Source organism: Dipodomys ordii, unplaced genomic scaffold, assembly GCF_000151885.1.
Source record: "Dipodomys ordii isolate 6190 unplaced genomic scaffold, Dord_2.0 Scaffold13, whole genome shotgun sequence".
Lineage (NCBI taxonomy): Eukaryota > Metazoa > Chordata > Mammalia > Rodentia > Heteromyidae > Dipodomys > Dipodomys ordii.
The window spans coordinates 597,906-611,589 of NW_012267229.1; the positions used below are offsets into that span (position 1 = coordinate 597,906).

The 13,684-nt window shown below is 40.5% G+C and overlaps 1 protein-coding gene across 3 annotated transcripts in view; it reads left to right on the top strand.

The window, feature by feature from the left end:
- Nucleotides 1–13,684, top strand: part of Kif16b (kinesin family member 16B) — a 267,459-nt gene that overhangs the window by 171,441 nt on the left and 82,334 nt on the right. For 2 of the 3 annotated variants that reach the window (XM_013010887.1, XM_013010888.1), the window contains exons 20-22: nucleotides 2,221–2,373; nucleotides 4,799–4,895; nucleotides 6,479–6,529. In XM_013010887.1, coding sequence (XP_012866341.1) covers nucleotides 2,221–2,373; nucleotides 4,799–4,895; nucleotides 6,479–6,529 — 301 coding nt within the window. Of the gene's footprint in view, nucleotides 1–2,220; nucleotides 2,374–4,798; nucleotides 4,896–6,478; nucleotides 6,530–7,814; nucleotides 10,206–13,684 lie in introns of those variants that run through there. The other variant, XM_013010886.1, reaches the window with a different exon arrangement.

Sequence of the window (13,684 nt, forward strand, 5' to 3'; positions counted from 1 at the left end):
TGAGAGCAGACTGGACAACAGTACACTGAGTGTCATTTTTCCATAGTCTTTTAGTGCTTTATGAGCAAGGTTTAATTCCTGTGTGTGTGTCTGTGTCTGCGCACGTGTGCAAGCATGTGCACGCATGTGCATGCACGTACCAGTAGTGGAGCTTCAACTTAGGGATGCTGTCTCTTTTCTTTTCACTCAAGATCGGTGCTCTACTACTTGAGCCACAGCTCTAGTTCCAGCTTTTTGGTGGTTAATTGGGGATAAGAACCTCACAAACTTTCCTGCCCTGGCTGACTTTAGATCATGATCCTCAGATCTTAGCCTCCTGAGTTGCTAGGAGGTACCTGGCTAGTTCCTTTTGTTGTCTTCTTTTTAGCTGAACACAGGCTGGCCAACTGAACACGTCAGGCAGCCCCCTAAGAGAAATCCTCCTGTCGTCATGGTAGCCATAACAGAGGAACCCTGTTACTACACATATTTAATTCTATTTTCTTATCAGAAAGAATAATTAATAATTATGTTTAATCATGATGACTTCAATAATAGCAATAATAATGCTCACCATGCAAAGTAATTCTGTGTAACTCAAACTTTGTATGTATGTTGTCAAGATATACCATCATCCTCATTGGAGAATTTGATCTTGAAATGGTTTTGAAGCCACTGGGAAACAGTTTGGAAGTGGCAGAACAGTGATTTGGGTCTAGATCTATTTCCCACATAGCTCTGAGTTCTCCTATCTATCCACCATGTGACTTCCTGCTATAGAGACAGACCAGTTCTTCCCATTGGGATGCTCTGTTTGTCCCTTACCACCTGTAAAAATCTGTGTTCAGGACCCTGGCCCTTTTGTGCTGGTCCTCTGTCCTAGCCTTTAAGGATGCCTTGGAGTAATGCAGGCATCTCCTTAACTATAAACATTGCTAGTTACCTGCTTATATCCCACTTGCTTTCCTTGATATGGTTGAGGAGAGCCCATCACTTTATACTACTGTTGAATCCTTAGTCCTTCCTGTTCTGAAAATACTGGATGCTCTACACATTGATGCTCAGGAAATGCTTGATGATAGGCAAATGAAGACCTGAGTTAAATTGTACACTGCCTTGTGTGAAACCCTGGAGAGATTGTGTGGTAATTCCACCATGACCATGTCTCTGGGAGTTAAGAGCGTGGCTTTTATGTTTAGAAAAGATCAGTCACCTTGCTGTTGGTGACAATAGAAGACAGACAGCATCATGATGTGTCAGTACCTGAATTAGAATCTGAGGTTTGGAACATTTGGAAATTAGAAACATTAGCTGACTCTCTTACTGAAAGACTCAGATTGAAATAACCTGCCCATAGTCACAGAGTAAGTGAGCGAGCTACAGCCCTTAGCTACTGAATCTTATGTGTCCTAGATCCAAATGTGCTAGAAAGCTTGGTTCTAGTCTAGCCTGATGGCCCCACATTCAAGCATGCCTGGGTCAGCAGTAGAATGTCCTTACATACAGCTGACCATATTAGATGTATTGTTTATCATTTGGTTCTTCAATAATTCATAGCTTCTTTCAATTTCTTACAAACTCAATGACTTTCCTGTGTGTGTGTGTGTGTGTGTGTGTATGTGTGTCTCTGTCTCTGTGTCTGTCTCTCTCTGTCTCTGTCTCTGTCTCTCTCTCTGTCTCCCTCATCTCCCCTTCTCTTTCCCACTCCCACTGCCTAGGTCAGTGCACTTCTGTGTTTTCTGGCATAGCTTCTTTGCTTAGATTGCTTTCTGTACCTGGAGCATCCTTCACCATCATCTCCAAATGCCAATTTTCTCCTGGCCTTGGGAGTCTCAGAATGGCCTTGCTCATAAAGTTCCTCGTAGTTCAATAATTTCTAAGAGCTCTTTGAAACGTATATCTGATTGTCAAGTGGAAGTATTTTACAGAAACCCAATATGTAGTTCACAACCAGTGCTTGTTGAATTAGGCATTAAAGACCCAGAATCTCACACAACAGCCTCAGGAACTTGCTTGAAACACAGTGGCAGTGTCTTTGCCCATGTGAGTCAAGTACTCCAGCTTTAGGATACCAGCAACACTTATTCTGGACCCTTCTATGGTTCCTTTTCATCTTAACTGCTTTGTGACAATTAGAGGTTAGATCCATTTTTTCTCCATTTTTTAAAACAATGTTTTACATAACCAGATACTTAAGAAATACTACTAATAAACGAATTTATGTGGTTCCTATTTGTTTAGGTTAGAGCATGAAATCCAGCAGCTGAAGCAGAAAATCTGTGATGTTGATGGGATTCAGAGAGATCATTGTGGGACCCTGGAAGGAAAGATGGCTTCTTCCAGTTTACCATCGACTGCTGAAAAATCTCCACTGGCTCCCCTGTTGGATGCCAGGTACTAAGCATTAAACTGGTGCTATTCATCCCTTGAAGTTGATTTGATAGCTCCTTAAACCCATATTGTCCAGTTTGCTTATGTTGGGACTCTCAAAGGCAGCTGTATAAAAGGCTCTGTCTATGTGAGCTGCTGCCTGGCTGGGGATGGGGTGCAGGATCATATGGAGGAAATCAAAGACCTCTGAGAAGTGGTCTGCCAAATCTAAGGAATCTTGGTGTACATAATTTGTGTGAGAGGTAGAATAAAAAGGTGTAGAGAAGCAGACCTATCCAGAACAAAGTGCAATGTGACCAGGTTGAAAACCACCAAGCTATAGAATTAATTGAGTTGTAGCACGAAGAATTTTGTGCTGATAATTACTAAGTCATTGACTAGAGGGTGAAGAAGCCGGGCACCTGTGTCTCATACCTATAATCCTAGCTACCCAGGAGGCTGAGATCTGAGGATTGAGGTTCAAAGCCAGCCCAGGCAGCAAAGTCCATGAGACTCTTATCTCTAGTTAACCACCAAAATGCCCGAAGTGGACTTGTGGCTCAAATGGTAGAGCTCTAGTCTTGATCACAAAAAACTCAGGTACAGTGCCCAGGCCTCGAGTTCAAGCCAAAATAACAAAACAAAAGAAACCAAAAAAACCTGTTGAAATTTGTTATAAATGTTGTATTAGTACTTTCAAAATGACCACATAGGGTATGTATCTATTGTAAATAGATAAATGCAGAAACAAATATATATAAATATATGCAATTTTACTATAATCAAATAACTTGCAACGTTGGTGACCTTGTAAATTGTTCTGTAGCCTGTATTACTCAGATAAATCAACTTAATCATTCTTTGCCTATAAGAAAACAGTGACTGTTTTCCTCTGCCCCATCTGTATCAAGGTGACACTGCCAACTGTATAGTCTTGGGGCTTGAATCTAAAGAGATGAGTATTTGGATATCAAGATATACTCAGAATGATATGAGCCTCCTTTGTATCCCTTCAGTATAGGTCTGTATTGTCCATGGTGCTAGTTTACAATTTCAGTAACAGTGAGGGGATGTCATTGCAAATGGCCTTAACTCATATTTGGTTGCATTTGATTTTGCCTTCAATACAAAAAGGTAAATATTGTACTTCATTTGGTATTTTGTGTTTAAAATATTTATCTCTTTGCCCAGCATTGTACAAAATTGTTTAATTGCTGGTCAGTAGCACACCAATGTTGACAAGATCATGAATTTATTTAGAAAGCAAAAGCAGATTTATTTATTTAGTGAATGTGCCCAGATATAAATGTGGAAAATAGTTTAAAATAATCCATCTAATCAGTGCCTATAGAATTATAGGAATGGGGCCTAGAACTGAGTCAGGTTTTATTTGTCCATTCAGAGTCACAGGAGAGAGTTTTGGTTTGAGTAAATTCTCTAGACTGTATTCTTTCAGTGGAATAATTTTTATTTATTTATTTTATTTTATTTGTGAACATACTGTACAGAGGGGTTACAATTACATGGGCAGGATAATGCGTACATTTCTTACCAAGCATTGCAGCCTCCTCCTTTGTTTACCCTTCACATCCCTTCCCAGCCTCCCCCCCCCCCCCCCCCCCCCTCCCCCCCCCCCCCCCCCCGCACCGATGTTGTAAAGCTCATTTTGGACATGACAACTTGTACTTCTCATTGCAGTGGAATAATTTTTAAAGACAGACTAGAGATTGGGCTGAAATTCACTGGGTTAAGGCTAATGGCTATATTTTATACATTGTTTCACCTACGTTCTATGGGACATGTGATATTACTTGACAACTACTTCATTTCTGTTGTGGCCCTGTGCAGACAATTTGGAAGGTGGAAACCACTAAGATGTGGTATCATTGACCAGGTGTAGGTAACTTACCCAGAGACAAGGCAGATGGAACAATGCACGATTGTAACATATTGTTCTTGAATAGCAATGATCGATAGACAGTATGGCTACTTTTTATTCTTTGTAATCCTCCCACATGAGGATTTATGATTGAGAAATGACTTGTGACTGAGAAATACCTATCATCCATTTCTGTGTGAGGAGATAGTGTTCTGTGTAGTGTTAGATCTGGATTCAGAGCCTCTGATTCATACAGACTGATTTTCTCCTACCCTGACTCATGTTTCCACTAAGAAAATACAGAGAAGATTTGGATGGGGTGCTTTTATCTCCTTTCCAGTGTTAATATTCTACTTTGTGCAAAGTTCTGTCTCATTTGGGAAAAACCAGATAGTGATCACACAGCATTAGATACCTTAGAAAGAAGGAAATTGTTGAAGTTCTCTAGATGTTTTTATTATTTCCCATGTGTTTCAAATAGAATGAGACACTATATTGTAAGGAGTGTCATAAAGAACAATGTGGGAACTTAGAAATTATTCAGATTTGTCTCATTACCATGGCTTTCAGGATCAATGCTTACATTGAAGAAGAAGTCCAAAGACGTCTTCAGGATTTGCATCGTGCCCTTGGTGATGCCAGCAATGCATCTGCAGATATTACGAAGGTGAGCTGATTGAACTAAGTTCACTTTTCAAGATCACCTTGTAAATCAATTATTGGTGCTGGAGAAATAGGTGGAGTCTTTTATTGCTGCTTATAAGACAATCCAGATGCTTAATAATCCAGAAGAAATATTAAATGCTGCTTAACAGTTCAGACATAGGATTAAAAAGTAACTCATTTGCTAATTCTGTGATTCCCAGAAAATGCTTAAGTGAATATTAAGTCTTCTAAAAGACTTAATACTTTGTTCACTTATTTAATTTATAAAATTTCCACTTGCTACATATTTTGTTTTCCCTGAAAATAAAACCAATAACTAGAAGTATGTAATTAACTTTGTAAATTATCTGAAATAGAAATGTTTTCCCTTAAAAAGATACATACATACTTGTAACAAGTTGATTTCTATCAAAATAGGGACAATTCATTTTTATTAGCATATGTTAATTGTCCAACATAATGTCTTCCCTTGCGACAGTTTCATTCATTCTTAGAATAGAACATTCATCTTGTCCACCACTCTGTTACTCTCTTATACTTCCTCCTCAATATTCTTCTCCACATCCCTAATAGTGCCACCTTTGATTTTATGTCCTTCCCCAGCTCTAAATTCCACATGGGAGAGAACACTGTTTTGGGGGGACTCTGGACTTTCTCACTTAAAATGTTGATCACTAATTCTGTGTGTGTGTGTGTGTATGTGTGTGTGTATAAAATGAGATAACCCACTGTACTTGACTTTGATACTCTTCATCTTGTATATACATATATCTAATCTGGGGAGGGGAAGGGGAATAACAAAACACTGAAACAAGGACACAGGATGACCCATTACAACAAAGATACCCACAGAACAGTATATTGGAAATGAACTTTACAACTTTGGGTGGCCGGGGTGGGGGGGGCAGATAGGAGGTTGGGAGCTGGGGTGGGAAGGGATAGTGGGACAGCAACAAGGAAGGGAGGGGCAACAATGATCAACAAGTAATGTACTTACTGTCTTACTCATGTAACTGTAACCCCTCTGTACAACATCTGAACAATAAAAAATGAGATAATTCCATTCTTCTTTATGTCTTAAGAGAAAACCACTATATATATCCCATATTTTCTTTATCCAGTTATTGGGTCATGGATATACACAAGGCTTATTCCATGACTTGGCCATGGGGAATATTGCTGCTATAAACAAGAACTGTAGACATCCAGGGGTAGTGTAGCTAGATCCTATGGATTTTTCTATTTCTAACTTTTTGTGGTATCTCCACACTAATTTCCATATTGGAAGACAATTCATTTTTAACCTGCAAATTAAAAATAATCCTCACAAAAATCTTACTTGTAATACTATTCTTAGATTTTTAAGATTAGGAAGTAAAGGTCCAGTTTTCCTCCCACCAGATAAATCAGTGAGAGTCATGTTTACCTTGGGAATGTAAATTCTACAGAAGAGTTGTCACTTTTAAATGACATGTATATTTCTGTAGAATTTTGTTCTCATAAATACTTCTAATCAAATCAATTCTTTGCCTCTTTATGAACATGCTATAATTTAATATAGAGGGCTTTTTATTTTCTTTTCAGGATAATGAGAAACTTCACAATGGCACCATTCAACGTAAACTAAAATATGAGGTAGGTAATGATTTTTCAGATTGATAGGGTCGCTTAAATTATGGCATGCTTGTGTGATTAAATTTTCTTAATGTTTAGTTGCATAATTAGAATTTTGAAGTCCCTGTGAGATTAATGGCTAATAGGGAAGGCAAGCTATTATATGGGCTTAAAATTAAACAGAATCCTGCAGGTTGAAAATGGCTTTGGCTTTATTTGAATGGCATGTAGCTGGGGTGGAGTGGTGCCCAGTTTCTAATTTGTAACAGTATCCTATCCTTGGTCTGCATTTGAAAGGTAGAATTACATAATCAGAATCAGATATGGGGTTTGGAAGTGAAACCGAGTACTTCTCAATGTTTTAAAAACCCTGTTCAGTTTACGAACTGTGAGTTGGCCATAGTACAAAGGAAACACTCTTGATTGATCAGCTTATTTCTCTGGTGGATTGTCAAACTAATGTTTATTTGGGCAAACATTTTATAGGGCTGTACTTGTATCTGCTTGTACTAAGGGGCATGTCCTTCCTGTATGGTCCAAAAGTAAAAAAAAAAAAAAAAAGTCACATAGTAGAAATCTTCTCACCACTATCCCTACATTATTAAACAGGGAGTCAAGGGTGAACGCTACATTGTGGGCTTTAGTGATTTTGACCATGGCCATCTCCACTTGCCTGTAATGATATTGACCTCTGGACACTCTGTAGCAAGTAACCTAGGCACAACAAAGGTGTTTCCTTCTTCCCTTGTGTCTGTGGTGCTGGGCACACAGTGGATATGCCATAGGCCTTTGTGGTGATGGTTTGTAGGTAATGGTGGTAACAGTCTAGCCAGGAGGACACAAGGACACAAGGAAGCAGAAAGAGAGAAACCGGGCCAGATTGGAGTTTTTGTAAATTTCTTTTGGCTTTGCTGGCTGATTTTCATTATGTATGCCCTGATTTATATTTTGGATATGTGCCCATGCAACTTACTGTGGCCTCTTAAACATGAGTTCAGAAGTGTTGGAATTTAATGTAGAGAAAATGAAGTCTTAGACCAAGAAATAGATACTGTGGATCAGTCCTATAACAAGTCTACTTCTGTCAAAATACTCAACGATTGCTAAAATATATAAGATGGAATTTAATGGGGTATAAATAAACCAGATCACCTATTCTCAAATCATGTCAATCATGGCTTTTACTTTAAACCTCTGAATTTAATCCGTACAATGAAATCAATGACTGCAAGAATCATCATGTGTAAACAGTTCGCAGAAAGTGATAGCATGTCCCCATTTCAACTTCTTTTGACATCTTAAACAGAAAAGGCAGTTGAAGCCTACAGAATATATTGCCTCACTTCTACCCAAAGACTCCACTGACCCTTCCATTATAGAAGAGAGGAGGGAGGTGGATCAGAGCAACCTCTGGAACCACCCCATGGTGCACAGCATCTCGGGCCCCAAAGCTGCCTCTTCCATCTCACAAGACAGAAGAGATCTGTCCTCAGTTGCTGAGCTGCTACAGGATTGTGGCTACAAATGTTGCCATCTTGAGCCCTCTGGCCATCTTGAACCAAAATATTTTCAGCTGCTTAACAGAAGCTGTAGCAGAGGTACAGATGATTTCCAGGGGAAGCCAGAAAACGTGAGTGAGCTGATGAATCATGAAGATGAGCACAGCTTGGGAGTCGAGTCCAGCTGGACACTGCTGCAACACACATCCCAACAAGTGTCTATAAATAGCGGAAACAAGCGGGCCAAGCATAGCAGGGTGCTCTGCTTTGTTCTCTCTGAAAGCACTTCTCAAGAGGAGAGCACATCAGGCTGCACGCCGCTGAGCACAGAGGCCCCCACGTTCCCTTGGGAGCAGCCAGATGGGAAAGAATTAGCTGCTAAAAAGATTAGCTCTCCAGCGTCACTGATCAATATCAGGGCAGAAGGAAACCATGCACTGGGATATTTTTACCACAAGTTCTCAGACTTTTATAAAGACACCAGCAGTCACCTACTGCAGGTGGGCACCAAGGTGATAAACCAAGCCAAGCACGTGGGAAGCCTGTGTGACCCGAATGGGCTCACCTCCCAGGTGACGACATTGGTGAAAAGATTGCCCCTGCTGAGGCACTTACCCCTGGATGGGCCTTGGAGGTCACCCGTGGCACCATCTGGGGGTCATCCTTATCCCAAAGCTCAGACTGGTAGCAGCAATAATGAAGAAACTAGAAACCCAAGGGCCCCAGAGAGCCGTAGGCCTTACACAGCTTCTGCCTTCACAGCTGTAGGTTTACCAGACTCTTCGCCAAGTTCGGTTAGCCATCTTGAATATGAAGATGCTCCAAAAAGCTCTGCCTTTAAACAGAGCTTTGTACAGTTCCCAGACCCAATGCTGCAACTTCAGGGACACTGTTTAGAGGAACTCCTCAAGCAAGTGACTTATTTACTGCCCGAACATGCCCTTGGCATGAAAGATGTCAAAGGCGTCTATTGGCTAGCTGTAGCCAACTGCGCAGAACCTGACCCTCAGGCAGCATGCTTGCTTCTCCTGCCCTCAGCCCTATACGCTGTGGTCCGGTCAAGTCACAGCCCAGGCTCAATGAGCATCTTTCATGCTCTCCCTCTCTCTGCACTACAGGAGATTCAAGTCGGCTTTGGTGGGCAGAGCATTCGGCTGCTGGGCTCTGCAGAGAGTCTCCTCCTCACTGTATTCACTTACAACAAACAGCTCTGTCAACAGCTCTGCTGGGACCTCCTGTGTGTCCTGCTGTCTGAGTCTGAAGCTGCTGCTTATGCAGACCATCCCTTATTCCAGCAAGATCTGGTTCAGCTTTCTCTTGATTGGAAGGCAGAAGTCCCAGATTTAGTGTTGGCAAATGGAGTTCACTTGTCGTCCCAGTTCCAGACAGCCGGGGTTGACATAATTTACTTTCTTCACGGAAATATGGAGGTCAGCATCCCTTCTCTAGCTGAGGTTCAGTTACTGCTCTACACCACAGTCAGAGTCGAGGGAGAGTATGGGTGCCAACCATGCCAGTCCCTAGTTGTTCTGAACACACACATCGCGCTCCTGAGGGAGGATCGTGTGTTTTATCCACACGCTCGCTCTCTAAACACACTCCCTCCTCGGACACAGTTTGAAGTGATCAGATGCCGTGCTTTAAGTGAGTTCAGGAATGTGGTTGTTCCAGAGAAGAAAAACTTTCTAACAGTAGAACTTATCTTCTTTGGAAGACTCAGGCTTGCTCTGGACTCCGGAAACAACTTGCCTGCACACCTTCAAGACACCCCCTGTACCTCGCTGCTGACTGCCTCTGGGTGTCTTCAGGGTGGTCACGGGGAGGCACCTGAGGTCTGGAAAATGACTTTCAATTCTCAGGATGAAGCTCTTTGGCTAATCTCACATTTGACAAGACTCTAGGGAGGAGACTTTTAAAGATGCAAGGGCATTTTATTTTGAGCTCTTTAATAAAATGGACATTAAGAAAACAGTCAAGGGGATATGAGTATTCAGTGAAGTTAATCGAATTGGAATTGGAAAGCAGCGGATCTCTGAAATTGAAAATGTACAGATTTTAAATATAGTAAAATGAAAAGAGTTGATAGAAAAGAACTGATAAAATATCTTTATTGCCACCGGTTTCATTTTCTTGGAACTCAAGCTTGTAAATTTAGGCCTGCCTGATTATGTGTGAGTGATTAAAGCATTCTGATTGTTTAGCTTTGTGTCAATTTATAAGGCTGTAGCTTGGAATCTGTCTGTTTATACTAATTGAAAAAATGCCCAGTCTGGCAGTGACCTCTGTTGATGGGCTTCTCGCTAGCTATGATTAGGGCAGCTATGAGGCTGTGCACACAATGCCTGCATCAAGCTTCCTATAAGGACCCCAAGCCTCTACCGCACTCCTGGGCTGAAACAGCGAGGCATGCTCTGCAGTGCCTTCCTCCTTAGCTAATTGCCAGTTCCTTTCTCCTTTCATACTTTTTCACTGTTCCCTTTTATCCTGTGTGGTTTCAGCCCTGACAACTTCTATCCACCACACAATTTCTTCCACATTCTAGTTCTTCCCAGACTTTTCTGTTTTTGTTCCAGTAAGATTGTTCATCACAGAGTCTAATTGTTTTCCTAATGGCTTTCTTCTACTGTCTTGTCAAATATACAGACTCCTCAGAAGGAGTTTAGTGTGTTTTTTTTTCTCTTACCAAACCCATCACTCATATCTGTTGAACGAAGTGTTCTGCTAGAGGTGAGCTCATATCATCGATGTCTGCCTGGGGTGAGTATTCTTTTTCTACAAAGTTCTATTCTGTAGTAGCTTTCCTCCTCCTCTTAGGCTTCAGGCTGTGCCCTTGGGGGATCTCTCTCTCCTCTGATTGATCCTTTCCTCTTTGGCTACATTTGTTCAACAATCCTGGGAGCAACCAGATAGTACATTTTGTACTTACTTTTTTTTCATCTTTCCTGGCTGCTCTGCCATTGTTCTCCTGTCTCTTTAGTGTCTACTAAATTCCAAAGTCTCAGAAAGGGAAAGGCAGGCCTTTTGTCTCATGAACTCTTCTGTCATCTGAGATCCTGCTCAACCTTGGGTAGCTGCTCAGCAGTGTCCCATACAATTGAATGAGTCAGAAATTTCGTTAAACCATTTCATTGTTATGATACAGTCTTCAGATAATGTACAATATAAATGTTGTTCCTTCTTCATTTATGTTAGTAATGATAAGGATGGTAACAAAATGTAACCTCCCTAGAAACTAGCCGTCTCTCTTTAGCCAGAAGTACACATCTCTCCCCCCTCCCCCCCTCCATCAGAGATAATGGTAAGCTACTCACCTGGTTCTACATTTTTATGGTCCCAGATTATGGGGAAATGAATGGAAAACACAGTAAATTGGAGACTGTGCTATTGTCTACAAACTCATGGCTGAAAACCTAATGGCTTTGGACCCATGGTGACTTTACAGTTTTGAGGGAATTATATTTTCTTGATTTGTGGGGAACATGTTTTCATTACGTCCCAGGGCACTCTCCCCCATCCACACACCTGAATTCTTGAACTCTTTGTCAGAGACACTATTACTACTAAAACCAGTTATTTCTCACTTTCGTTGCTGGTTGCTATTTGTCATTGAAAGAATTCCTAAAACATACCATGACAGTCATCAATACTATTTCTCCTAATTTTCATATTTTCACTTCTCAGCTAATAAATTTTGCATTTTCTTAAGTGCTTCCATGGAGTGTTTTCTCACATACCCTTGACAAGAAAAACATAATGACTAATTCAGGAGAACAGAGTAAAATTTAAGATACCAGTAGAGAGAATACTATGGTCTGGGGAAAAAATACCTGAGAAGTTCATGACTTTAACAGAGTGCTAGTATTAAAAGATTTGTTTGTCCTATTAGGTACAGAAGCATAATTCTACCATGTTACAAATGAAGGTCTTCATAGTTTTTATAGATGGAGCCTGCAGCAAATATGAGCATTGCATAAAATCATAATATTCATTATGGGGTCCTCAGCTTTACAATCCAAGTAAGCCACAGTGGGGAATAGGTCCAGATCCCATTACGAATAGAACCAGCCTACAGCACTCAGATTTTGCTTGTTACATTTTTACCTAAGCATTGTTCTGTAAGATAAAAGGTGGTTTGTGGATATGGGAGTTTGACTTCCTGTCTGTGAAGTGTAGGTATTGAAGTTATCATAATGCCTATAGAAGAAACTGTCTAGCCTGGCATCAACCATAGCAGTCTCATAACATTCTCTTCAGATGTCCTAAGCCTACCATACTCCTATAGTGGAGCAAATAGGAAAGTGTAGGCATTCAACCTAATGTAATATCTCCATTGTAGTGAGTTTCTGAATCAGGACAAAAATAGGTTCTGACATACTTGATTCTGTGGCGTTTTGGCACTGTTGTACTAGGCATCAACATTTTCATTGTAGGATTTGCTGATATATTCTAGACAATGCCTCTTTGAGTACTTGTGAGATAGTGATTTCTGCATTTGATTAAAGTCCATTTTGCTCACAGCTGCATGCTTTAGACTTGTGGTTGTTAGGGTGAATTTATTTAGACTTTGTTGAAAAACATTTCAAAACAGTTTGTCTCCCCAATTTCATTTCTGTAAAAAGAAAATGTGCACACTTTCCCCTTGGAAGAGAACACATAAACCTTCTGGAAGTAATCACAGTAAATTTTATTTATATCTTTTTCCCAGATGCTTTGTATGATAAATAGATTTAAATCGCCTTTACTAATGCTACTTTGATGGTGAGGATAGAGGTGGTTTTCTTACTATACTTACAGACTTCAGCATGGAGGTTAGATAACTCTGCTTTGTTCCTCAAATACCTCTCTCTTGTGAAAAACATTACATTTGTCAGCTATTGCCAAGTAACAAACAACCCTTCAAGTTCCAGTACACAAAAAATCCTACTTTTCACTCCTGGATTTTAAGCAGCTTTTCTGTAGGAAAGAGGTCATCTGTAGCTCAGCAAAGGTGGGTCTGCATCATATGTCTCATTTTGGGTTCTCTGATGAAGGAGCAAAGGACAACCTTGTAAGACTCTAATGGCATCATTATCAGCTAACATCCAGTTGGGCAACACCAGTCACCCAACCTAAAATCAAGAGGCACGGACCTATCTACTACTATCCACCAAAAAGCTTTGCCAGGACTACAGATTTGCACTAACACTCAGAAAAGAATGGGACCAGTAATTCCTTCTACCTTAGATGCTTTATTTTGGGGTTCCTAAGGGACCATTGAAGGCAAGCAGATGAAGCTTCCAGGACTTCTCTCTAATGGAAACATTCAGGTTCCAGCAGAACATATATTATCTTAGGACCTACCTTTAAAAGTTACCTCATTCAATTTGCTTTCAAATTTAGCCTCTGCTTGAATAGCTCCAAGAACCTACTGATCCCTTTCCTCTACTCAAACAGTTGCTCACTGGGAAATTGCTCTATTGTTAAACCATTTTTCCCCCTTAAACTTCTGTGTAGTGATCTCCGTCCGCAGAGTTTGTTCATTGCATATTTGGAGATTTAGACTGAGGAAAAAATGCTGGGTTCAAACCTAGGACTTCTTTTTTTTTTATTTTATTTTATTTGTGAACATACTGTACAGAGGGGTTACAATTGCATGGGCAGGATAATGCATACATTTCTTACCAAGCATTGCAGCCTC